Source organism: Suricata suricatta, chromosome 6 (assembly GCF_006229205.1).
Source record: "Suricata suricatta isolate VVHF042 chromosome 6, meerkat_22Aug2017_6uvM2_HiC, whole genome shotgun sequence".
In the NCBI taxonomy this organism is placed as follows: Eukaryota; Metazoa; Chordata; class Mammalia; order Carnivora; family Herpestidae; genus Suricata; species Suricata suricatta.
The window spans coordinates 31327465-31355149 of record NC_043705.1 but is presented as its reverse complement, the minus strand read 5'-3'; the positions used below and the strand labels follow the sequence as shown (position 1 = coordinate 31355149).

The 27685-nt window shown below is 41.8% G+C and overlaps 3 protein-coding genes across 7 annotated transcripts in view; 1 reads left to right on the top strand and 2 right to left on the bottom strand.

Moving 5' to 3' along the window:
- Positions 1-25776, bottom strand: part of LOC115294307 (protocadherin gamma-C3) — a 161270-nt gene extending 135494 nt beyond the window's left edge. The window contains exons 1-2 of one of the 4 annotated variants that reach the window (XM_029942106.1): positions 25720-25776; positions 21859-21944 (exon numbers count right to left, since the gene is read on the bottom strand). In XM_029942106.1, the coding sequence (XP_029797966.1) occupies positions 21859-21944; positions 25720-25750 (117 nt within the window). In that variant the 5' untranslated portion in view covers positions 25751-25776. Of the gene's footprint in view, positions 1-4563; positions 7079-12515; positions 15267-21858; positions 21945-25719 lie in introns of those variants that run through there. The other 3 variants (XM_029942110.1, XM_029942100.1, XM_029942096.1) reach the window with 3 other exon arrangements.
- Positions 3-2060, bottom strand: LOC115293979 (protocadherin gamma-A3-like; the record flags this gene model as incomplete). The annotated part of the gene is made up of 1 exon (XM_029941685.1): positions 3-2060. A coding segment is annotated over exon 1 (1893 nt), but the record flags the coding sequence as incomplete, so codon positions are not given.
- Positions 25317-27652, top strand: TAF7 (TATA-box binding protein associated factor 7). 2 transcript variants are annotated; one of them, XM_029942112.1, is made up of 2 exons: positions 25317-25618; positions 26034-27652. In XM_029942112.1, exon 2 carries the CDS (start codon positions 26073-26075, stop codon positions 27120-27122), a length of 1050 nt encoding a protein of 349 aa, XP_029797972.1. In that variant the 5' UTR covers positions 25317-25618; positions 26034-26072; the 3' UTR covers positions 27123-27652. The 2 variants fall into 2 exon arrangements, with proteins under 2 accessions (XP_029797972.1, XP_029797971.1); XM_029942111.1 differs by having other exon boundaries at positions 26029-27652.
- The last annotated feature ends 33 nt before the right edge of the window (positions 27653-27685 follow it).

The window sequence follows — 27685 nt, the reverse complement described above, 5'->3', positions numbered from 1 at the left end:
AGGGCCCGCGCTGTGCGCACCTCGCCCGTGTGCAGCCCCACCGCGAAGAGTCCTGGCTCGCTGGCCTTGAGCAGGCGGTAGGACAGCCAGGCGTTCTGGCCAGCGTCTCTGTCCACCGCCACCACCTTGGTCACCAGGTAGCCTGGCTCTGCGGATCGGGGCGCCAGCTCCACGCCTGTGGAACCGTCGGTGGGGAGGGTGGGGTAGAGGATTTCAGGGGCATTGTCGTTCTGGTCCAGCACGAATATGCTCAGTGACACATTGCTGCTGAGGGGTGGGTTCCCACTGTCACTGGCTGTCACCAACAGCTGAAGGTCTCTAACCTTCTCATAGTCAAAGGAACGAAGCGCATACAGGACACCGGTTTCAGAATTGATGGAGATATAGGTAGACAGAGGCGCCCCCTGGATGGTATCCTCAGTCAGTGCATAAGTGATGTGGGCGTTCTGGATGCTGTCGGGATCCTGGGCAGTGACACAGAAGATGGAAGCTCCCCTGGGGTTGTTTTCGGGAATGTATGATAAATAGGAGGGCTGACTGAAGGCTGGTGGATTGTCATTGATGTCTGCAACATGCAGAGTGATATGAATGTTCGTGGACAGTGGGGGACTTCCTCCATCTGTGGCTCTCAGAGTGATGTTATATTCAGACACCTGTTCACGGTCTAGAGATCTGGCTGTCACTAAGCGGTAATAATGATCTATTGATTTTTCTAAATTAAATGGCACATTTCCCAGGACAAAAACTGTGACTTGACCATTTTGCCCAGAATCCCGGTCATGCACATTGATAAGGGCAATTTCTCTTCCAGCAGTAGCCTCTTCTGGGACTGATCCAGTAAGAGATGTGATTGTTACTTCTGGGGCATTGTCATTCACATCCAGAACTGTGACTAAAATCTTAGCTCTTGAAAGCAGACCAGGTCCATCTTGTGCTTCAATTTTAATTTCATAGAACATAGCATCCTCATAATCTAGGCTTTTTAATATTGATATATCTCCAGTCACTGAATTGAGACAAAAAATCTCAGCGACTTTCCCAGGCATTTTATCTAGAACATAGGACACTTGACCATTAAATCCTTCATCAGGGTCAGTGGCATTCACTGTGAGCAGCGTGGTACCCACTGGCAAGTTCTCTTGAACACTTAATTGATACTCAGATTGAGTAAATACTGGTGGGTTGTCATTTGCATCCAAAACTATCACTTGGATGTACAAGTTGCCAGAGCGGACAGGGTTGCCACCATCAGAAGCAATGAGGACAAGCTGATGAACTTTCTTTTGTTCACGGTCCAGAGCCCTCTCCAACACTAGCTCTGGGTACTTGGTCCCATCAGAGACATGCTTCACAGTCAGAGAAAAGTAGTCACTGGGGCCGAGATGGTAGTTTTGAAGAGAATTCATGCCCACATCTGGGTCAAATGCAGTCTTAAGTGGAAATCGAGTTCCAGGAACCGTTAGTTCACCAATTTTTAATTCCAATTCCTCTGTTAGAAAATCAGGAGCATTATCATTAATGTCTTTAATTTCTATTTCTACTTCAAAAATGTTCAATTTGTCTTCTACCAGGATGTTAAATTTTACTAGACACATAGCGCTCTGAGCGCAGAGCTCCTCCCGGTCTATCCTGCTTGCGGTGACCAAGCTGCCGCTCCGCAGGTTCAGAGCAAAGAGCTGCGTCCTACCTCTGGAGACGATGCGAACTCCACGCTCCGCCAGCTCCCAGGGCTCCAGTCCCAGGTTCTTGGAGATGTTGCCCACGAAAGATCCTTTGTCCAGCTCCTCTTGCACTGAGTAGTGGATCTGCCCGGATCCAGTCTTGCATAGCGTCCATAGAAGCACAAGCAGCAGGGCCAATCCTCTGCAGTGTCTGAATCTCAGGTATTTGGTCATTTCCTCTTTCGTGAAGTATTTTCTGTGAATTTGCCTGGAACTGCCTGCGACGGACTCAAATCTTACTTTTTCTCAAGGAACTAAGCTTTTCATGGTCCTACTTTATGAGTCACAGAGCTGGTTGACTGACAGGGTGAGCTTTGTAGCAGCTCGGATCTTCTGGAGTCTGACGACTGGTTCTTTGCTTTTTAGGAAGGAAATGGTGGACTAGCTCTCCAGCTCCGATTTCCTCCTCAACTGGTCAGCAGCGACACTCAGAGGCCTAATGGTTTACTGCACCCTCTCAGATAAACTTAAGTTAGTAATTTTTAAGTTTCCCAACACCTGAAATCCTCTGTATCACAAGTAATAGGATTGGTGTCTATTTCACACAGTTGAATTACTATATGTTAAAGTATGTTTCTCAGGAAGTCATGCGGTAACATTAAGACCACCAATATTGCTTCAAACATATTACTGTTCTGAAACGTTCAAAATTTAAAAACCACACGGAAATATCAGCCATATTTATAGGTTATATTTATTAAAGTTTGTCCTTGATAGCCTGACATCTTAGTTTCAATATTTTTAATTTAAACCATTCAATTAAACAAACATATACCCAGGTGTTAGACAGTATATGAAGATTCAATGTTATGAACATAACCACTTCCTGCCCAAAGCTACATAGATATAAAATCAAACAAGGAATTCCAATGCACTGAGATAACTACCATAATGGGAGAAACCAAAGGTGATGGGAGGGCCTCCAACCTGGCCCTGGAAATTAGCAAAGGCTTTCCCAAGAAACAGAAGTGGATCAAGGAAAAGGCCTGGATGTGAGAGGCAACAGTATGGCAATTTCTAGATGTGAGAGAGAAATCACACCACCTCAGGGTACTGGAAATAGTTCAGTTTGTCTAAATCTAGAGTGAGGGTGTTTTTTAAACACCAAAACTGAAACTAGTAGAGATAAACTTTTGTTTTATGTTTCAGAAACCTCTCTGTATTTGTTTTCCTCTCCAAACAGAAATAGAGATATATTTGTCATTTTAATCATGCAGTGTTATAAACTTATCCATAAGGCATTTATTCTTGTGAAAAGATACTATACACACTAAAAAGAACTATCTTTAATTTTCCTCAGTTTAAACTTTATTTATTAGTTAGAAGTAAAGATGTTATGATGTATTATTCCATAGTGAGTTCTTGTTTTAGCTCATAGAAAATCATTTATAGTTATAAACATAAAAGAGTGCATTAGCTCAGATCAACTCTCCTCAAATACCCTTCATTAAATATAGTAAAAAATCACATCACCTTGAAGATGATAATACCATTAAATACAATACTCAGTATATGATTGCTTCCAAATCAAAATTTTAAAGTGATCCCAGTTATATATACTATTAGTGTATTTTTTGTTCTTCATTATTAAAAACATAACTGACATACTAAAAGCCAATATGGAAAGAAGAATGAGGAAGGAAGACAGTGGTTTTGAGCGAGACCTAGGTTAGGTGAGAGACTGGAAATATTTTTAACAGCTGCTCTGCGAAGGAATCTTTGAGAAGAGAGATGTATACAGAGGACCTTTGAAGGGCTATTATTTGATATGGCCTCTGAATCCCTTGAGGATATATGTTATTTTTAAAGATAAAAAGTATGTATGATTTCCAGGTATCAGAAAATAAAAATATCAAAGATAAATGTGTTTACTATTGCATGGCCCATTTATTATAGAGCAAACAAGAATTCAATCACTTCATCAACCAACAAAGAGCTACTTTAAATACTTTTTTAAAACATTTATTCACTTTTGAGAAAGTGGGGGAGGGGCAGAGAGAGAGGGAGACACAGAACATGAAGCAGGCTCCAGGCTTTGAGCTGCCAGCACAGAGCCCAATGCAGGGCTTGAACCTATGAACGGTGATATCATGACCTGAGCAGAAGACCAACACTTAACTGACTGAGCTATCCAGGCACCCCAACACAGAGCTATTTTAGAAGTCAGTGGGATTTTTAACTAAATGGAGATACCATGACATACCTTCCTTAAACACAGTGAAGCATATATATTTCTAAATTTCCATACTCTAAATACAAAGGTCATATAAATAAAATAAAATGAAGAACTTTACTGCCAAACTGAAGGAAAAATATTACAACCGAGTGTAAGCATTAGACAACTAATGTGTTTCATTATTCATAGGTTAAAATATGAAACAAAACCCTTGAATTGTAAAGCACTTGAGTAAACATGAAATTCAACCTTCCTTTTTAAAAAATATTCTTCTTCTTCTTTTTTTTTTTTTTTTAATAAACTCTACCCACCATATGGAGCTCAAACTTGCCACTCCAAGGTCAAGAGTCAGGTGCTTCACTGACTGAGCCAGCCGGCCATGCCTCAATCTTCATATTTTTAAGAGAGAAAAGATTTATTGATCCAGGTAGATGAAAGTAGGAGAAACTAGACACACCAGTTCCTAATGCAATGCTCTTTGATAGCCTAAATATAACGTTCACCGGATAGTAACTCCTGATTTAAACTCATGATACAATGATTCTAGCCCCCACTCCCCCTGTACAGAGTGTAAACACTTAGAACTACTGAGAAATAATTCACCAGGACTCATGTCCTTAAAAATGATATATTCACAAGGAAATATGCAAAACAGAAACGTGGTAAACAATGGAGGCAGCAGAGTAAATAAATACATCTATTTATTTTAGGAATACCTCATAAGTATACTGTGAAGGGAGTTTACCTGAGATATTTCTTCTCCTTTATCTTCAAGTAAAGACTGAGGCGGTGATAGAAAATCGTTTTTCTCACAGCTCTCCTGGCTGATGAGCGTGTCCGCATAGTTGGGCTGCGGGAAGATCACGTGACTCTCCCGGGAGTCCGCCCTGACGGACACCTCCTGGGAATACGTCTGCAGGAAAGCGCGCACCCCATCCACACCCACAAAGTGTGAGGCCGGCAGGTCCACCAACCCGCCTCCTGAGGCCTGGAGCAGACGTGTGGAGTGCCAGCGCCTCAGCCTGAGCGCCAGCAGCACGATGACAAAGGCCAGAAAGACGCAGGAGACTGCGGCCACTGCCACTACCAGGTACAGCGTGAGGTCAGAATCCTCTGGGTCGGCGGGCGTCCTGACGCTGCCCAGATCGGCCAGGACGTCTGGGATGTTGTCGGCGATGGCTACGGTGAGGGTGACGGTGGCCGAGAGAGGGGGTTGGCCGTGGTCCTGCACCGCCACCACCAGGCTCTGCTTGAGGGCATCTCTGTCCAGCAGGGCCCGCGCTGTGCGCACCTCGCCCGTGTGCAGCCCCACCGCGAAGAGTCCTGGCTCGCTGGCCTTGAGCAGGCGGTAGGACAGCCAGGCGTTCTGGCCAGAGTCTCTGTCCACCGCCACCACCTTGGTCACCAGGTAGCCTGGCTCTGCGGATCGGGGCGCCAGCTCCACGCCTGTGGAACCGTCGGTGGGGAGGGTGGGGTAGAGGATTTCAGGGGCATTGTCGTTCTGGTCCAGCACGAATATGCTCAGTGACACATTGCTGCTGAGGGGTGGGTTCCCACTGTCACTGGCTGTCAACCACAGCTGCAAATCCTGGAACTGCTCATAGTCAAAGGAGCGCAATGCATACAGGATGCCAGTGTCAGAGTTGATGGAGATGTAAGAGGACAGGGGTGCACCCTGAAGAGTGTCCTCAGTCAAAGAATAAGTTATATGGGCATTATCATCATTATCAGGGTCATGGGCGACCACAGAAATGATGGAGGCACCTCTGGGATTGTTTTCAGGAATGTAGGCAGAGTAGGACATATGAGGGAACATGGGTGGATTGTCATTGATGTCTGCCACCTGCAGCATAATGTAAGCATCCGTGGACAGAGATGGTTTCCCTCCATCTTTAGCAGTCACAGTGATGTTGTAAGAGGAAAACTGTTCCCTGTCAAGGGCTCTGGTTGTAACCAGTCGGTGGTAATTGTCCACTGATCTTTCTAACTTGAAAGGAAGGTTCTCTGGGAGTGAACATGTGATAAATGCATTCTGCCCAGAGTCTCTGTCATGTACATTGAAAAGTGCAACTATGGTTCCTGGAGGAGAGTCTTCAGGAATTGAGCTGGTAGAAGATGTCATGTAAAATTCTGGGGCATTGTCATTCACATCCAGGACTGTCACAATAACCTTTGTCCTGGTCAGAAGGCCTGGACCATCCTGAGCTTCAATATCAATTTCATGGACTTTGGCATCCTCATAATCTAGCCTCTTTATGATTGTTATATCTCCAGATGTCGACTCAAGCTCAAATATCTCTGAGGTTTCTCCAGGATTTTTCTCTTGAAAATATGCCACTTGGGCATTGTATCCCTCATCTGTGTCAGTGGCGGTCACTGTGAGTATCCGGGTGCCTATGGGCAGATTCTCAGGAACACTTACACGGTACTCGGACTGTGTAAATACAGGAGCATTGTCGTTCGCATCCAGAACAGTCAGGTGAATGCGGGAAGTGCCAGATCGGACCGGGCTGCCCCCATCCAAAGCCACAAGGACAAGGTGGTGAACGGCCTTCTCTTCGCGGTCCAGGGCAAGCTCCAGCACCAGCTCAGGGTACTTGTTTCCATCCACTCCGCTTCGCACATCCAGGGAGAAGTGGTCATTTGGGTTCAGTTCGTACTTCTGAAGGGTGTTTTCTCCTACGTCTGCATCATGCGCACTCTTTAGAGGAATTCGGAATCCTGGCATAGTGGTTTCACTGATTTTGAGCTCGAGTTCGTCTACTCCAAAGCGAGGGGCATTATCGTTAATATCTGTTATTTCTACTTCTACTGAATAAATATTCAACTTGTCTTCCAGGAGTATGTTAAAATTCACCAGGCACCGCGCGCTCTGGGCACAGAGCGCCTCTCGATCTATCCTGCCTGCGGTAACCAAACTGCCGCTTCTCGGGTTCAGAGCAAAGAGCTGCGTCCTACCTCTGGAGACGATGCGGATTCCGCGCTCTGCCAGTGTCTGGGTCTCCAGCCCCAGGTCCTTGGCGATGTCGCCCACGAAGGAGCCTTTGTCAATCTCTTCTGGCACAGAATAGTGCATCTGTCCAGCTCCGGCCTCCCACAAAACCACCGAAAGAAAGCACAGCCCGATAAACCTTCCGTGTTGTGACAACTTTTGCAGAGCCGCCATTTCTTCTGCTGCAATCTTTTCTCCTAGGCAACTTCCAGCATCCAGTTTTATTCCTCTTTATTCCTCAGGGTCTGTGGGGGACCAGCTTTCACAGGGCCCAGGTCACTGTAGAGAGAACTCTGGGCTGCTGGGCTGATTTTTTTTTCCACCCGGAAGCATGGAGGCCAAATGCCCAACCCTTTTTGTTATGGGAACCGGAATGTTGGACTGGTGCGTTGCAGCCTTTTACTTCTTAGGTGGTCAACAGCGACGCTCAGAGGCCTAAGTTATTTCTGCACCCTCTAAGGGAAACCCAAGTTATTTCTTGCTTGTTAGCTTTGTGACTATCAAGTTGCTTTGAAGAATCTTACATTGCTACCATGACTTAGAAGTAGCTCTTTCAAGTCAGGAGTCTTTCTCAGAATTAATAAGAATGTGTAAACAAATGTGACCTTGATGGTAGTTGCTAGGAAAGTATGACTAGTGAACACTCAAGGTATTAATCAGGGCTGCCACTGCCCTTGCTCCAAATATCTTCAACTTATTTTATATCCAAAGGCAGTAAGTTCAACTTTATAACATTAGCTAATTTATCTTCTAAGACTACACATTTAGTATTTATGTGCTTCATGGCTTAGAATTTAACTTCATCATCTGTATTCTAAAAATTAAATTATCAGACAGCTAATTGGGTGACTACTGTATACCTGACACCACTGCCTGATGGATGCTGGAGAAACAATTAGTGAACATGATGAACACAGTCCTTGTTCTCAGGAAGCTTCCAGGACAGGAGAGGACACAGGAAAGTAAATAGAGTATTTTAATAGGATATGCTAACCACTACAAAGGTGGGGACCACTAGGCAATAAGAAGGGTATCCAGCCTAGATCTGGGGGTCAGTACTTTTCTAAGACATTATTGAAGATGACTCCTAAAGTGTAGAAATGGGTCAAGAAGAGGTGTTCTAGAACCTTAGTACCAGTGCTTGGAGGTGAGAGTCAGAATGGAACTGAAGGAGGTTGGTTGTTTGTTCTTTGTTCTTTTTCAGGATTGTTTTCGTTATTTGAGGTTTCGTGCTACACTGTATGAATTTTAGAATGGAATTTTCTCTATTTCTGCAAAAAAAGTCATTGGGATTTTGATAGGGATTGCATTGAATCTGTAGATTGCTTTGGGTGGTTCTAGAAGTTTTTGCTAGGTACTCTTTATCACGTTAAGGATGTTTTCTTCAATTTCTAGTCTGCTAACAGTTTAGTCATGTGCTGAATATTCTCAAGAGCTTTATTATGTCTCTATTTAAATGAATATATGCCTTTTTATCTTTAATTTCTTAATATGGAGTTTTGCATTGTTAGATTTTCTCATATTGGAATATCCCTGCATTCCAGAAATAAACCCTACTAAGCCAAAAGCTAACAATGAAGCTTTTAAATATATAGTAGGTAGGGTTTGATAATATCTTAATTAAGATTTTGAATCAAAATTCTTTTTAAAAATATATTTGCTTATTTAAGTAATCTCTATACCCAACGTGGGGTTCAAAATCAAGATAACAAAACCAATACGTATATACTATTCCAACTGAGCCAGTCAGGTGCCTCTAAATCAACTTTCTTAAGTGAGATTGCCCACTTCTGTATCACTTCAGTCTGTTTGCTTTTGGGTTTCTTCCCTATTGAACTTTTATCATCTTATTTTTTGGAGACAGAGAGAGGCAGGGGCAGAGGGGAAGTGAGAGAGACAGAAACAGAGACAGAGTGAGAGAAATAATGAATTCAAAACAGGCTCCACATTCACTGAAGAGTCCCACACAGGGCTCCATCCCATGGCCTTGGAATCACGACCTGAGCTGAAATCAAGAGCTGAAGGCTTAACCAACTGAGCCACCCAGGTGCCCCCAATTTTACTTTTATCCATTCCTCTGAGAGTGGAAAAAATTGCAAACAATTGATATCAACTCACCTTGTTTTATAGATTTTTTTAGATTTTTAAAATCTTTTCATCAACATTGTTTTGATGCTTTAAAGACTCATTAAGTAGCTATTCAACATCCCTTATTGCAGCTCTATAAAGATTATCTGCTGTCTTTGAGAATATCTGATTTTACTCTGTATATTATTTCCCACTCATGCTTCTTGCTTTTTATCAAGTTGTTTTATTATTTTCCCCAGTCTCTCTTGCTTTTCCTTATCCTTTTCCAAGGCTTTGTTTTTAATCATAATTTGGGATTTTCTTTTAAAATCTTTAAAAAGAATTTTAGTCATGACATCTGCCTACTGTATTTTAGTCCCACCATTGAACTTGACAGAATTTTAATTTCTCCCCACCGATTTCAGTATGACTTTTATTGTCTGTTTCTATTGCTTTTTCATTAGAATTATTCATTTGCATATCAATAATTTATACTCTTGGTTATTTTTCATATTATTTTCTTTAAGTGTATGCTGATACAACATGGGGTTGGTTGGGTTTTTTTTTTTTTTTGGCCTTGTTTCTTGAGTGGCTTGCTAAATTCACTTATTTTATTATTTTTAAAAAATATCTTTAATTTATTTTTGAGAGATAGAGAGAGACAGCACGAGCAGGGGAGGGTTAGAGAGAGAGGGAGATACAAAATCTGAAGCAGGCTTCAGGCTCTGAGCTTGCTGTCAGCACAGAGCCTGACGCGGGGCTCGAACCCACGAATTGTGAGATCATGACTTGAGCCGAAGCTGGCAGGCAGATGCTTAGCCAACTGAGCCACCCAGGCACCCCTAAATTCACTTATTTTAAATCATATGTTTTGTTTTGCTTTTAGTTATTGTATTTGTCAATAAAGTTACCCCAAGTACTATTTTAACTGTATTCCACAATTTTAAATTATATTTTAATTTTTGTTCCTTTCTACAGTAGTTCTTATTTCCATTGTGATTTTTTTTAAATCCAAGAGTAATTTAGGAGTATAGATTTATATTTTGGGTTTTTTTTAAATTTATTTTTGAGAGACAGAGAGAGACAGCATAAGCAGAGGAAGGTCAGAGAGAGAGGGAGACACAAAATCTGAAGCAGGCTCCAGGCTCTGAGCTGTCAGTACAGAGCCCGATGCAGGGCTCAAACCCACGAACCATGAGATCATGACCTGAGCCAAAGCCGGACGCTTAACTGACTGAGCCACCCAGGCACTCCTAGGAGTATAGATTTAAATGTCCAAAAAATTTTTTTTGTTTCCTTTTACTATTTTTATTTTTTTTTTGTTTTATGTTTTTTATTTACTTTTTGAGAGACAGAGACAGCGCGAGCAGGGGAGGGTCAGAGAGAGGGGAAAATACAGAATCTGAAGCAGGCTCCAGGCTCTGAGCTAGCTGTCAGCACAGAGCCTGATGTGGGGCTCGAACCCACAAACCGTGAGATCATGACCTGAGCTGAACCCAGACGCTTAACGGACAGAGCCACCCAGGCGCCCCTCCTTTTACTGTTTTTAAATGTTTGCTTTGTAATGTTTCCATCTTTATTGAGGTATAATAAATAAAATTGTAAGATACACATAGAAACAAAATTTTTAATTAACAGGACCTGAGAAAATCCAGAATTGAAATAACTTATATTATTAATAGAAAGTATACTCCAGACAGATAACAAAAGTAAAAATCAACACTTAGACATACAACAAGAATGAGAGAAAAAATTTAAAAGCCATCAGAGAGAAAATGTCGGAGAGAAATTATCGACTGATAATTTGTTGTAAGTATCTCATTAGCAACAATGACTCCAGAAGACAATGTGTTTAAACATTTTGCTTTGTACATTTATTTTAAATGGAAGAGCATTTTATTTTATTTTACTTTATTTTAAAGAGAGACTATGAGCAGGGGAGGGGCAGAGAGAAAGAGGGACAGACAGAGGCTTATTACTGGCTCTGTGCTGACATCAGCGAGCCCCAATGGAGGGCTCAAACTCACCAACCATGAAATCATGACCTGAGCTGAAGGGAGACGCTCAACTGACTAAGCCACCCAGGTGCCGGTGCCACAGAAAGGTTTTTGTTTGTTTGTTTGTTTGCTTTTAGTTGCTCTTTTTCTTCTACTTTCTCTCCTAGTCTCCCTCCCTTCTGGGTTCAGGGCTTTGTCTCTAATGGTTTTGAAATAGTTCCTATCCCAGATCCCAGGCCATAAGTAGGTCCTGTAATGGTGTGCAGCTGTAATACTATGAATATCACAGCTCAAGTCAAAGAAATTTAGTGTTCATTTTCTGAAGCCAGGATCTGTATCTACCTCTCTCTCCCTTTGTCTGCAGGTTACAAAAAGTTGTGACCACAGGAATTGGTAGGTGGCATTTTAATGCAATTTCTCCCTTTTTAACTAGCTGAGGGGCTAAACTGCTTATTTTGGATTCAAGTAGCAAGTCTGGCTCGGGTGCCTTGTGTAGCCTGAACACTCTGTCCCTGCCACAGGGCTGGAACAACCTCCTGATCTTCAATGTCTATATATAAGCCAAGACTAGAATTCCCACAGCTTTAGCCTGGCTCACCACTTTCTTTTCCACCTTTGGTCCATTTATATTTTTTATTTGTGCCTTACCATGCTTTTGCTTTCTTCTTTTTATCTTTGATATATCTCTTTAATTTACTGGAGCAGAATAAGTATATCAAATCATGGACTTACTTACCTATGATACATTTCCTGTGAACAGGTAACACACACATTAAAATGGAATATATACTTAGTTTTTGTCAGTTGTTTCCATTATGGGCATAATATACAAGTCGTGAGACTTAGAAACTATTTCTCAAGTTGCACAATAAATTTTCCATCATTCATTTTATTACCTCATTTCATAAATTACTTAAACATCTAATATATTCTTCAACATACATATAATCTAAAAATAAGAGACTACACAAAGGGCTAAGATATTGAACAAAAATTTACAACTTATATGGATTTATATAACATAATCCTAACACAAAAATATTACTTTAGACAACCGTTACCTCTTCAAATATCCCCAAATAAAACACCACCTTGACAGACAACATCTATATTAAATTTAGGTACAAATTAATATTTGTAACAGAAATTTGAAGACACTATTAGTCACATAAATATTGATGAATCTTCTATAGTCAAACCCTATCCTTGCCAGGTAAGAGAATGGTAAATACAGAAAATTAAATTACTTGGCCAGAGGAAAACAAAAAAATATTAGAAGTCATATCTTCTTATTTCTGATGCAGTGCTCTTTCCACAACCAAGATAACACCACACAATACTCTTCAGCCCAATCACCTATATTAGAGTTAATTTGCAGTTTCCTTTTCAATGAAAAACCAATTATAATTATGCCTGGATAGAAACACATACTGGTAATTTCCCAGAATTTGTAAATAGAAATCTACAAAGATATGTGGGAAATAGAACTGTTAGTAGTAAAAAGTGAAAAGGAAGTAAACTCGGGAATTATTTTTACTTAGATAAATTTACAAAACGTTTACCTGAGAAAATGCTTCTTTTTTGTCTTCAAGTAAATCCTGAGTTATCAGCAGAGGCTCGCTTTTCCCACAGCTCTCCCGGCTGAGGAGTGTGTCCGCATAGTTGGGCTGGGGGAAGATCACGTGACTCTCCCGGGAGTCCGCCCTGACTGACACCTCCTGGGAATACGTCTGCAGGAAAGCGCGCACCCCGTCTACACCCACAAAGTGCGAGGCTGGCACGCCAGCGAATCCGACCTCGGCCGCCTGGAGCAGACGGGATGAATGCCAGCGCTTCAGCCTGAGTCCCAGCAGCAAGATGACAAAGGCCAGAAAGATGCAGGAGACTGCAGCCACCGCCACCACCAGGTACAGTGTAAGGCCTGAGGAGTCAGGGTCCGCAGAGGGCTCAAGACTGCCCAGGTCAGCCAGGACGTCTGGGATGTTGTCGGCGACGGCCACGGTGAGCGTGACGGTGGCCGAGAGAGGGGGTTGGCCGTGGTCCTGCACCGCCACCACCAAGCTCTGCTTGAGCGCATCTCTGTCCAGCAGGGCCCGCGCTGTGCGCACCTCGCCCGTGTGCAGCCCCACCGCGAAGAGTCCTGGCTCGCTGGCCTTGAGCAGGCGGTAGGACAGCCAGGCGTTCTGGCCAGAGTCTCTGTCCACCGCCACCACCTTGGTCACCAGGTAGCCTGGCTCTGCGGATCGGGGCGCCAGCTCCACGCCTGTGGAACCGTCGGTGGGGAGGGCGGGGTACAGGATTTCTGGTGCATTGTCGTTCTGGTCCAGCACAAACAGGCTCAGTGACACATTGCTGCTGAGTGGGGGGTCCCCGTTGTCACACGCCATCACTCTCAGTTGAAGGTCCCGGAACTGTTCATAATCGAAGGACCGTAGGGCATATAAGATACCAGAGTCTGAGTTGATGGAAATGTAGGAGGATAGAGGCGCCCCCTGGATGGTGTCCTCTGCCAAGGAGTAAGTGACTAGTGCATTCTCATTGCTGTCAGCATCATGGGCTGTCAAGGAGAAGATGGAGGCACCTCTGGGATTGTTTTCTGGAATGAAGGTAGAGTAGGAATCCTGGGCGAAGACAGGGGGGTTGTCGTTGATATCTGTCACTTGCAGTGAAATGTGGGTTTCCGTTAATAGCGATGGAATTCCCTGATCTGTTGCTGTTACTGTGATGTTGTAGCTGGAGGTAAGTTCTCTGTCCAGTGTTCTTTCCGTCACTAAATGGTAATAATTATCATCTAACTTTTCTAATTTAAAGGGTAGATTTTCAGGAATGGAACATATAATGTCACCATTTTCTCCAGAGTCCTGGTCATGCACATTGATAAGAGCAATAACAGCTCCAGGAGGAAAGTTTTCCGGGATTGCAGTGGTGACAGATGTCATGGTTACCTCTGGGGCATTATCATTTATGTCCAGAACTTTGACTAGCACCTTAGCTCTGGCCATGAGGCCTGCACCATCCTGAGCTTGAATTTCCATTGGATAAATTTTGTATTCTTCAAAATCGAGGGATTCTTTACTTGATATTTCTCCTGTGTAAGAATCCAATTGAAATATCTGGGCTATTTTGTGGTCTATATTGTGAAATGAGTATGTTACTTCCCCATTGGCTCCTTCATCTGGGTCAGTAGCTTTTACCGTAAGCAGCAGAGTGCCCAGTGGCACATTCTCTGGGACACTCATGTGGTACTGTGCTTGAGTAAATGCTGGAGGGTTGTCATTTGCATCTACCACCTGAACATGAATGCGGAGGGTTCCTGAACGAACTGGACTGCCCCCATCAGAGGCAGTGAGAAGGAGGTGGTGCACAGCTTCTTCTTCCCTATCCAGGGGACTCTGCAGCACCATCTCTGGGTGCCGGGATCCATCAGCTCCCTGTTGGACATCCAGGGAGAAATGAGGGCTGGAGCTTAGTTGGTAGCTCTGCAGTGAATTCATACCCACATCAAGGTCTTGCCCAAAAGGCAGAGGGATCCTGGTACCTGGAGTAGTTATTTCATTCATTTTAAATTCTACTTCCTCTAACTGAAATTGGGGAGTGTTGTCATTAATATCCATTATTTCCACTTCAATAGGGTAAAGCTTCATTTTATCCTCTACCAAGATGTTAAAATTCACTAGACACGGCACACTCTGAGCACAGAGTTCCTCCCGGTCTATCCTGCCCGCTGTGACCAAGCTACCGCTTCGAGGATTCAAAGCAAAAAGCTGCATCCTACCTCTGGAGACGATGCGAACTCTGCGCTCCGTGAGCTCCTGAGGTTGTAACCCCAGGTCTTTGGCGATGTTGCCCACGAAGAAAGCTTTGTCTGTCTCTTCTGGAACCGCATATTGGATCTTCCCTGCCCAAGCTTCCAACAACGGCCCCAGAAAAAGGCACAGCAGGAACAGCTCACTGCAGCTGGGCTTCTTCCCCCGAATCACCATTGCTCTCTCCTTTCGTAGTTTTCTCTCAGTCCGGTACCAAAGGTATTGTTTCTCTGTTCTTCTAAGCCTAAAGTAATCGAACTTTCAGATTTTTCAGAGCAGAAAGTAGTCCAGAAATGGGGTCTAGGAAGCTTCATGGAAACTGTTTTCAATCTGGCGGTGATGGAGGTTTCAAGAAGCTTTTTTTTTTTTCTTTTGGGGTGGGTACGTGTGTGTATGCGTGCGCGCAAGCGCTGCCTCTATCTCTCAGACTGGTGAACAGCGGCGCCCAGAGTCCTCACCAGTTACTACACTCCTAGGTTATACTTAAAACTTTCCCTGCTTGTTAACCTGACCCAATCTTTCCTTAAGTCTTAGTTTACTGTCAAGGAACTAGTTAAGCATTTTACAAAATATGTATGAGAATGAGAAAGAACTATGTTTATTTAATTAATCACATCTAACTGTAGCTAAATTGCAATATACAGTAGAATCTCCATACTTCGAAGCTATCCGCTTTCTATTTGTTATTCATGTAATATAACAAGGGACAAATCATATCTCCACTATTCTAATATATCTTGAACTTTTGACAGTTTCCCAAGCCACACAGAAGAGCAAATGCCCTTTACTGGAGAATGAAAAAAAACTATAAGATAAATAAACTTTTAATTTTTTTCTTTTAATATTTATTTGTTTTTGAGAGAGACAGCAGGGGAGGGGCAGAGGGGGGTAGGCAGAGGATCCAAAGAGGGCTCTGCACTGACACCAGCTTGCACAACTGCTAGCCCGACGTGGGGTTTGAACTTAACGAAACTCAAGATCACCACCTGAGCCAGCTGGTCGCTCAGCTGACTAAGCCATACAGGCACCCCAAGGCATAAACAAACTTTTAGAATGTAAGCTAGACTTTTAAAATTTGGACTATCCCATTTCCTTTCCACTGTGGTTTGAACATTAGAAACCTTGGAATTTTGAAGAACATGTTTTATCCCTAATCTTATTTTTCCACTTTTATGAAGTTTCTGTATTACGTAGATTTTAAGACTTTTAAATTCACTCAAAGGTAATACATTTCGAATAAAATAACAATTGGCTCTTAGAATTTACTGGAAAATGTCAAATGAGTATCTAATTTAGACTTCAAATTTAAGAGACACAAGAGGTAGTGACATTCTTCTTCAAAACTGAAAAGGACATGGCCACATCTTTCTTTTTGGACAGGCCATTAAAATAACATGCATTCCCCTAAAATCAAACTTAAATTTTCCCTCAAGAGAAGCTGGTTTTCTTAAATAGCAAGATTTTTAAACTAGATTGCCTTCCTTCTTTTACTCATCGCAAAATTAGTAAAAAGGTTACTAACAAAAATGTCTGGGGCTGTGAGTGATTTATCTTTACCCAAAGGTTAGGGAGCATGTTCTCTGCATTCCAGAGGTTAACATTTCAGGAACAAATTTGGCCAGATACTGGCGGTACACCCATGAACACGACTGAGAAGAGGTCCAGAAAATAAGGAAATAAAGGAAAGGCCGCAAGAGTAGTTCTTAGAGAATATCTGTTCCTGTGTAACCAAATCTATAATCTCTCAGCTTCTCAAAGCAAGTATATGGAGCCCAAAGGTTTAAAGATTCAGGGAACCTCCTTCAAAATTTCAAGGAAAGGACTTCTCATCAGAAAATATAAGGTTTAAAAATATACACTAATAAATACAAACTTTTCACCAAAGGAAGTTTCTGAACTAATGAAAGAAATTAAAACACACATAGAAAGTAGAAAGTGAACTTGCAGAGCTTTTCCTCCTTCAACAACAACAAAAAACCAAGCAAGGTTGATTTATAACAGGACATCACAAAATAAAAGTGTTAAAACTCACAGGTAAACATTTGAATCCAATGTAATATTTAAGGTTGCATTGCAGGCACCACAGAGAATATCCAGTTAAAAGATGGATCCTGAGTTAACTTTAAGAAATTAAAGTAAGATTCTGCAATATCTGAAGCCACACAAAGATTGGAGAAATAGGGCAAATCTCTCTTGCTGAAGTAGAAGCAACTCCAAATCTAGGCTTGGACCAGAGACCAGACTGAAAGTAGGGCTGGAGGAGCCGCACAGGGGCAGGGTCAAGGCCAGAGTCACTATGAGGAGAAGAGCACAGATATGAAGGACACGGCCACAGGCGGGTAAAATTGTAGCTCTGCCTGCCTGGCACCACGCCACTGCTGAGTTCTGGCAGCAACTCCTGTAAAGACCAGGTGCAGCACGGTGACTGCTGGTACTGGATGCAGTGACAAGCCACCCCTGTAGAGTAGCATATCTGTTGCCCAAGGTGCCACGGTGCTAATCTCATTCTTGTGCCGTGAGGTTGGAGAGTCATATTAGTTGGTCTGAAGCATGTGATAGAACAGTCAGGCAAAGCTCTCCATTTGGTCACCTTGGTGACCAGGTAGCCAGCTGCAGTGTGTGCATGGTGCCACATCAAAGAGGCCATGACTTCTGGCTACAGCTCCTGCCACAGCACTGCCTGTGTATTTTTGTTGTGGCGGTCCACCATCACAAGGAGCCTGCAGTGAACATCATCATGCACTGACACACTGGATGACAGTGCACACAGGGCCAGGTTGCTGGTCAGGAAGAAATAGGTGCATAAGGCCCCACATCTGAATAAGAAGCACTAAAGTATGCAATGGAGGCTTATAGTAGGTGTTCCCATTTTCCTGGACCACAGAAAGATGGTTTCTGGAAAACAGCATTTTTTGTTGATAGGGGTGATATGCAGAAAGATGTTTATGCTGGAGGAGAGTAACAGCTTGTCCTTGGTGGCTCTGGTGGTGACACTGTATTTCACAGTCTGCTCCCAGTTTAGAATTCCATCTGCCTGTAGCTTACAAAGAATTACATTGTAACTCTTAGAGGTGAATTGTTTGGCTGTGTGTTTATTACACTCTATCTTTCACCTCTCCATTGTTTTGGCTTGGGCAACCAGTTCGTGCCTTTAATAGGACTAGACACCCAGCTGAAAGTTACCTGCACAACAGCGTAGTTCTCAACCTCCATTTCAGTCAGGATCCTGAAATGGGCCCTCACCAGCTTCCAGTCTTCTCTTCTACTCCATGATGCATCACTGCACTCCAAAATCAAAGATGGTTCTGTCAGTTTTATGGTAGATACGCTATATGCTGTGTGAGACTGTGTAGTAAACGCAGGGGATTTCGGCCTTAAGGGTGTCATCCAGGTCACTGGGGACCCCCTGAAGAATGCAGAGCATGTGGTAGAGGGGAGGTTCTCTGCAGGCAGACTCTGCTGTACTTCTTGTGGCTCAGTATGGGAGGACTAGCATTAGCATCCAACTCCCTCATTTTGCCAATGAGCTATTCCTACCCTCCCCACCACTAAGTGGTGGCAGCTCTGCTCCTCTGGTCCATTCCCGCCTTGGTCATCTCTTTTACTTGTGGGGACTGGGGCAATGGCTGTTGAAATTAATGTGATAAATTCATAGAGAACTACTTGCAGGATCCAAACATATTGGGGTTTAAGAATGAGCGAGTCTCCTTTTAAGATGTTTTCCATAATTTTCAAAACAAAATGTATTAAAAGCCATAAATTATTATATCCAGGATGAATAAATTTATATGAAAGCATTCATGGGATTTCCAGTGAGGGTTTCAGACTCAAAGGCCTAAAGCCTTTAGCATCATCTGCTAGATCTAGCCTGTCATTCTCCACTTCTTCCCTGCTCCATTCTCTGGCAGTAAAGAGGCTTCCCAGCACTCACCTGTAGCTCTGGCCACATCTTTGCCCAGATTCCCCACTTTTAAACCACTAGCCTTTTCTTCTGGAATCCTGCAGCACATCTGACGCATACTTCAATAGGCTGAACAAAGACATCAGTAAGGAAAAATGCTTACTGCGCATGGTGTGCCTTTCTTGTGGGGGACTTCTTATTTCTTCTCGATGCTGCTTCTCCGATCCTAATATACCTTGCCACGGTTGCTCCCGGATTACAAAGGTAGGTTGGAGAGAAAAGGCAGCGCCTCACTCTGGGTCATTAAACATCCTGATGTTCCTTATGCAGATATTTAGAAATGATGGTGGAAGAGAAGGCATACGGAGTCCACTCCAGGTACATCTGACAAATGTCGGCAGGGATCCCTGAGTCAGAATGCCAATGGATTGCTTTGTTTCACTCTAGCCACGGACTGGCGGACAGCGGCACCCAGAGGCCTGGTACGATATTTACCTCATGTTATTTCTCAAAGTCAGGAGACTGTATTTGCTTCATTTCCAGGACTTATTTTAGGCAGAGGCTGCAAGTCATTATTTCTTTTTGACAAAGTAAAAGAAAATAGCCTTTTTGCAAAATTTAAACCAAAATTTAATTTGTTAAAATTCAAATTAACTTAAAAGAATTCCTACAAAAAAAAAAGAATTCCTACAGAATCTTCCCTCTTGACATTTCCTTTTAAAGATAACACACCACTAAAGCTTCTTTCCCCTAAAAAAATCTTTGCTCAAGAAATTAGCCATTCTACGGGGTGCCTGGGTGGCTCAGTTGGTTAAGCGTCTGACTTCAGCTCAGGTCATGATCTCACAGTTCATGGGTTCAAGCCCTGCGTCAGGCTCTGTGCTGACAGCTAGCTCAGAGCCTGGAGCCTGCTTCAGATTCTGTGTCTCCCTCTCTCTCTGACCCTTCCCTGCTGGCACGGTCTCCCTCTGTCTCTCAAAAATAAATAAAAAACATGGAAAAATTTTAAAAAAAGAAATTAGCCACTGTAAAATAATTTTTCATTACAAAAGTCATTCTCACTGTAAATTATATAATATGAAAAGTTCTTTTACTATACAAAGGTAGAAAATACTGATAAAAAATTTAAATAACTAGTAATTAGGTAATGATTATTTTGATAACTGTCCACACTTTGTAAATACATATATACTTTTTTCTTTTTTATTGTGGTAATATACACATAATGTAAAATTTAATGTCTTAACCATTTTTAAGTACACAGTTCAGTGGTATAAAATATATTCATAATGTTATGCAACCATTACTACCATCCATCTTCAGGAATGCTTTTCATCTTTTAAAATGAAACCCATATCCATTACCTATTAATTCTTCATTCTTCTCTCTCTCCAGCCTCTGGAAAACATCATCTATTTTCTATGATTTTCGCTACTCTAAATAACTCATATAAGTGGAATCAACCAGTATTTATCTTTTTATGACTTATTTTACACAGAATAATATCCTCAAAGTTCATCCGTTGTAGCATATATAAAAATTTCCTTCTGTTTTTTTCATGTTTATTTATTTATTTTTGAGAGAGAGAAAGAGGGAGGGAGAGAAGGGGAGGGAGGGAGAGAGAGAGAGAGGGAGAAATAGAATCTCAAGCAAGCTCTGTACTCTAAGTAATCTCATGAACCGTGAGATCATGACCTGAGCTGAGGTCAGAGGCTCAATTGACTGAGCCATGCAGGCACCCTACAAATGTCTCTTTGAGACCCTGCTTTCAATTCTTTTGGGTCTATACCCAGAAGTGGAATTCCTGGATCATAAGGTAATTCCACTTTTAATTTTTTAAAAATGTTTATTTATTTTGAAAGAAAGAGAGTGAATGTGTGAGCAGGGGAGGAGCAGAGACAGACAGAGAATCCCAAGCAGGCTCCACACTGCTAGCACAGAGCCCAACAAGGGGCTTGAACTAACAAACCGTGAGATCATGACCTAAGCTGAAATAAGAATCAGATGCTTACCTGACTGAGCCATCTGGGTGCCCCTATTTTTAATTTTTTGAGAAAATGCCACACTGTTTTCCATGGTGGCTATACCATTTTACGTTCCTACCAACAATGCACATAGGTTTCAAATATTTCACATCTCTACCAACATTTGTTATTTTGTTTTTTTGATAGTAGCCATCCAAATAGGTGTGAAGTGGTGTCTCATTGTGTTGATTTGTATTTCCCTAACAATTAGTGATGTTGGGCATCTTTTCATGTGCTTACTGTCCACGTGAATCTTTTCTGCAATTCAATATATACTATTATAACCCCTCAAATAATCAGCTCTAGCATAGATATTACAGATGGCCTCTATAGAGTAGTATTTGTGTTCGTTCCCTCAACATTCACATGTTGAAACCTAATCCCCAGTATAATGGCATTTGGAGGTAGGGTTTTGAGGAGGTGATTAGGTCATGAGGGTGCAGTCCTCACCCACGGCATTAGTGCCTTATAAAAGATGCAGCAGAGAACTCCCTCACCCCTTCCACCATGTGAGGTTAAAGTAAAAAAGACTGTCATTTATGAGCCCAGAAACTTGCTCTCACCAGACACCAAATCTGCTGAGGCACCTTTATCTCCGATTTCTCAGCCCCCAGAACTGATAAATTCCTGTTATTTATAAGCCACTTCATTTATGGTAATTTGTTACAGTAGTGCAAATGGACTAAAACAGTTGTCTATACCCTTAGCTCTCTTCTAACATTTCCTTTATTAGTCTAGAGGCACACCCTCTGAAGCAGGAAGCTAATCCTATTCATAGGTACTGATAGGTCTAAACCAATAATGCTAATCTCATTCCCCTTGTCAGTGTTTAGTTAGGAATACAGACTTAATAAGCTTACTCAGCTGTGGTACTATTTTGATCCACATAACTCTTTGCTGTGGGGAAGAGGCTGTTCTGCATATGGTAGGATGTTTAGCAGCATCCCTGGTCTCTACACAATAGATGCCAGTAGACCCCCCCCCCCACAGTTGTAACAACCAAAAATGTCTCCAGACATTACCAATGTCACCTCCTCCCCACCATATTGAAAATCACAGGCTCAGGGTATTCCCCTGGTGACTGTTATTGAGCCAGGGATAGGTAAATGGCCTAAATTGGTCGAATCAGATAGAAGACAAACTCTGGTTAGGGGGAGCCACTTTCTGAACTTACCCTGGACAAGGAAGGAAGTTCCCTGGTTACTGCTGGCAGAATTCTTGTGACCAGAAACTTGAGAAGTTTCCAAGATAAGGACAAAGCTGAAAGAATAACAGAAAAAACATAAATTATCATTCTCCAAAATTAAGAAGAAAATAACAATTTGTGCCAGGTAATGATTCTATCAGGCCTAGAGGGAGCCATACTATCAAGAATGGCACTGGCACTGTCCAATACAGTAACCACCAGCTACATGTGGCCACTGAGCATCTGAAATATGGCTAGTCCAAATTGAGATGTGCTGTCAGTGTAAAATATGAGCCAGGTTTCGAAGATTTAGTACAAAGTGAGAATGTAAAATATATCATTAATAAATATTACACTGATTATATGTGGGAATGATCATTTGAATTGTTAAATCAAATTATTGAAATTAATGTTACCACTTTACTCCTGTTACTAGATGATTTAATATCACATAGGTGGCTTTCATCTGTGGCTCACATTATATTTCTGTCGGACAGAGCTGCTCTAGAATACCTGATTTTTGAGATAACAGATTTTCTAATTATTTAAATCAGTGTAAATTAGGTTGGTCTTTTGTTTTCTATAGAAAACATCCCACTTGATACAGCTACATTTTAGTTAAACTTTTTGTTTTAAGATTTCATTTTATTTATTTTAAGTTTTAAGTTTTATTTATTTAAGTAATCTCTACCCCCAATGTGGTGCTCAAACTCACAACCCTGAGATCAAGAGCTCGACGCTCCTCTGACTGAACCAGCCAGGAGCCCCTTTAGGATTTTATTTTTAAGTAATCTTCCCACTAAAAGTAGGACTCAAACTCACAACCTCAAGATCAAGAGTCACTGTTCTACTGACTGAGCCAGCCAGTATTGACCTATTGACCTGTTTTTCACGGTTTATAAAATGATATACCAATATAGAAGTATACTTTTCCGAGATGTCTGAAATTTCCTTACCCTGTAATTTGATCTCCAAAATGTAAGAGCTTATAATTTTTAAACCCCCACAGTATAAGGAACCTGAAAGTTTATTAAAAGTTTATTAAAAGTAATTTGCAGGGGCACCTGGGTGGCTCAATTGGTTAAGTGTCTGACTTCAGCTCAGGTCATCATCTCATGATTCATGAGTTTGAGCCCCATGTCAGGCTCTGTGTGCTGAAAGCTCAGAGCCTGGAGCTTGCTTCAGAGTGTGTCTCCCTCTCTCTCTGCCCTGCCCCGACTTGTGCTCTGACTCTCTACGTCTCTCAAAAATAAATTAAAACATTTAAAAAATTTTAAAGGGAATCTTCAAACATACAGCATTAGCCTGATTGTGATACTACTTTTATTAAAGGAAGGAAGTCTTTCACTGGGGAATTTATTGCTCTCCCCAGATCTTTTGGTATCATAGATATTCCATGCAGCAACCACAGAAGTGTAATTCATTCATCAATTTAGAGTGTTTCTGCATGTCTAATGGACTTGAGTTAAAAAAAAACCTGGATTTATCAGACATTAGGGCAATGGGTGATGTGGTAGAGCCCTTAGTTTTAGGATCAATGTAATTTTCCCTCAAAAAACCAGCATTTATAAAATGTGTTAAACTCAAAAGCAGAAAATATGTTCCAGGGCTGAAGGAGGTAGATACCTGAGGGGAAAGTTCAGTTAATCCTTTTAATGTTCTCTGACAGTATTACATATAAAGATTTACTAACTAAAATATATCATAATTTTGGAAAATCAGAATTACATAGAATTTATCTTAAATAATTTTCTGTACAAAGATATTTGAGCATCATAAAACTCAGGCAATTAAAATGCAAAGTAATATTTGGATTATTTTCATGTATAGGTATGTCTTTACATTTCATATGGTTAAATGAAGTACTATGCAGAGGCTAGCAGATAAAACTCTTATTTTTACAAATGAAGTAAAACCAGGTACAATTAAGGGCGAAGCACACTGAAAAAAAGTTCACCATCAAAAAAAGGAACTAGATGATCCCGAAAGTATAATTAAATCAGCGAACATTCTTCAACACATCATAGAACAAAGAGAACTAATGTAGTTATCTAAAAGAACTTTTTTCTCCTTCAAATTTAACAATAAAACCCCAAATTGGTGCCAGGCCATTTTAATCTCTTCCTATGATTAGGCATCAGAGTTTACCTAAACCAAAGATACATTCACACATACTTTTAGCAAAACTTTCCACTTATCATTAGCACTGTCCTAGACTAGAGAGAAAATGTATATAAAGTGGCTCTATCTCATTTTAAGGTGACACAGAATATATTTTCTCTCACAAATTATGGGAATTAGACTATATGTTATTTCTAGATGGGTCAATTGTTCCATTCAACTAGCACATATTTTGTGTGTGTCTCCCTTGTTTTTGTACCAGGCACTGGGACAAGATGACTATGGGAGACTGAAAACTCCAGATTATCACAGAGTTTCCAATCTGCAACAAGAGAGACAATAAGTGCCTAAACAAATAAATCGAATTTTGAAAAGGGTTAATCGCATTTTAAGTGAGTTCTCTTAAATTCAGATATAGTTGTTCATACTCTGGAGGATAGAAATTAAATTTTAATGACCTTGATGCTTTACCTAACTGATCCTATTAAAAAATAAATGGAAATGAATAGAAGCAAGCGGAAACTCTTATTTAGGCCTAAATACTACAAAATATGCAAATGAATATCTCATTACCCATAGAAGAGACGAACAGAAAAGTTTCAAAATAGCGGACGTGGAATGAAAAAAAAAATTCTAATTTAACAAATACAGGTATACGCGTGACAGGGAGTAATATTTCAATTTTATTCTACTTCAATAAGACCATTTGTCAGGCAACTGTGTCCTAAACGAGTATGTGCCCCCCATACACTTATTTCTGTTTACCATTTATATCTACGTCAAACATTAAAAAGAGGAATCACCCATGTTCCCTTGGGATCCTTCAAAACACAGTCTCTAAGTCATGAGTCCCCTTAGGGCATTTTCATAATCAACAAAATATATACTTAGAAGTATACAGCGGTCAGCTTGTCCTTCTCACCCCACTGATTTGGGTACTTAACAATCCTCCGTATGGTAAATTATAATTTCTTGTAACTGCTTCAGATTGGATATACCGTGGGAAGCATCCAAGGGGTTTCCAGAGGCAAAGACGCTTTCCGCACGGACGCCCTATCTCCGGTAATCACTCAGCTATCCGGCCCCACGGCGACCGGTAAAAGTACTGGCTCCGTGGAGCGGAAAAGGAAGACATAAGGTCTAACTCTTTCCAGCAAGCCTTGCCTCTAAATATTTTCAAAGCAATAGGTCTCTATGAGACATTATCGTTTTCATCGCGTTAGGTCAAATTCTCGCGGGATGACAAATCGCCGGATAGCGTAATTGCACCCCTACGCCTGCGCAGGCGGGGGCGGAGCGCGCTTCCGCTTGAGTCGTGCTGTCACTCACAGCCGCTTCTCCAGCCCAGCGGGGTGACGTAGCGCTTTCTTTTTCGCTAGGTCTGCAGCTCCAGAATCAGACCTGCTGAGCTACTGCCTTTGGCTCTGCGACTTGCGGTTGTCGGCGAGATTTCGCGCTGCCTGTCCTCTGCCGTTTCGTTAATCTGTAGCGGATCACTTTCCTAAAACCCGGGAAGAACAAAGGAATAAAGAAGGAGACTCTCGGCGCCTGACCGTCTTGCTAGGAGTGGCTTCCTTTTCCGCTCGCTCCCGTCCGGAGAAGCTGCGTTTAAAATCGTCACTGGATTGTAAGTACCCAAGGCGAAGAGAGCTCACTGCGCCCCGCTTTTTGAATATCTTTGTTCCGGGAGAGAGTGTGGATTGGGAGTGTCTGCTGGGCCTTACTTACTGTTCGAAAAGCATTCCGCAGAATCCGCCATTTGCTTTCCTGCTAGCTAGTTCCCTCTTCTGCATTGTCAGGCAGCGGCATCTGGAGGTTGGAACTTGCATTGCAGCTAATAGATTTAAATGCACCTACCTAACTGGTTAGTGCCCGTAACGACTGGGGTTTAGTCGCAACAAATTTATAAAGACTTGGCCCTTGATTCAACATTAAGACAAAATAGACGCTTGGCTCCTGTTCTGCTTAAAACTCTTTGTACTTAAGATTTCAACTTATAACAAACTGGTCTTTCTAACTGTTGGAACTTTTTTTTAGTGCAGCAGGTGATTGGCGGAGAAGTGAGTCTCAAAGAAGTAAAGATGAGTAAGAGCAAAGATGATGCTCCTCACGAACTAGAGAGCCAGTTTATCTTACGGCTACCTCCGGAATATGCCTCTACTGTGAGGCGGGCAGTACAGTCTGGTCATGTCAACCTGAAGGACAGACTGACAATTGAATTACACCCTGATGGACGTCATGGAATCGTCAGAGTGGACCGGGTCCCTTTGGCCTCCAAATTGGTAGATCTGCCGTGTGTCATGGAAAGTCTGAAAACCATTGATAAGAAAACTTTTTACAAGACAGCTGATATATGTCAGATGCTTGTTTCCACAGTTGATGGTGATCTCTATCCTCCTGTGGAGGAACCAGTTGCTACTACTGATCCCAAAGCGAGCAAGAAAAAGGATAAGGACAAAGAGAAAAAGTTTATATGGAACCATGGAATTACTCTGCCTCTAAAAAATGTCAGAAAGAGAAGGTTCAGGAAGACAGCAAAGAAGAAGTATATTGAATCTCCAGATGTGGAGAAAGAAGTGAAGCGGTTGCTGAGTACAGATGCTGAAGCTGTCAGTACTCGTTGGGAAATAATTGCTGAAGATGAAACAAAAGAAACAGAAAATCAGGGCCTTGATATTTCTTCTCCAGGAATGTCTGGTCACAGGCAGGGCCATGACTCATTAGAACACGATGAACTTCGGGAGATATTCAATGACCTCAGCAGCAGCAGTGAAGATGAAGATGAGACCCAGCATCAAGATGAAGAAGATATAAACATCATTGACACTGAGGAAGATCTGGAAAGACAGCTACAGGACAAGCTGAATGAATCAGATGAACAGCACCAAGAAAATGAGGGAACCAGTCAGCTGGTTATGGGAATTCAGAAACAGATTGATAATATGAAAGGCAAACTCCAAGAGACCCAGGACAGGGCAAAACGACAGGAGGATCTTATTATGAAAGTCGAAAACCTGGCTCTCAAGAACAGATTTCAGGCTGTGCTGGATGAACTCAAACAAAAGGAAGACCGAGAAAAGGAGCAGCTCAGCTCTTTGCAAGAAGAGCTAGAATCACTCCTAGAGAAGTGAGAAGAGTTCTCGTACTTAAATTCATTCCTAGATTGCTCAGCATTCAAAGAATAATCTTGGCTTCATCACCTGGACTAGATGTAAATTTACAGTGGTTCCCATTTTCTCCAGTCTACTGCTGATATTTTCTTATAGACAAACATTAATGTGAATTGCTATCTCCTTTGTCAGAACCACTTTGTTAGGTTTTATTCTCTAGGAAGTAGGGATGTATACCCAGATAAATGATTGTGGGAAAATTGTAGGATTAGTGGAATGAACAGTTCAGCCTTAGTAATCACACCATGACTGCAGGACTTTGCTGCTGTTTCTCATTTGCCAGAAGTGGCTTTTGTTTCTCTGCAGTGCCATCTTAGGTCAGTAAGATCTAGAGTCTAGTTTGCAGGCAGTGAAGCTAGTGTGCATATGTTTTCCCATGCAGTGGTAGCTATTTTCCCAGCTACTGAAGGCATTTGTGCCCATGTATAGTTAAAAATCATTTCATAAAGTGTTTTAACAATAAATAAAAGCAACAAATTTTCACCTTCTAATGTGTCTTGCTGTTTTAGGGGTAGTGGATATCA

Excerpts from the sequence above, each read along its gene's own strand:
- TAF7 (XM_029942112.1), top strand. The coding sequence starts at position 26,073 with ATGAGTAAGAGCAAAGATGATGCTCCTCACGAACTAGAGAGCCAGTTT.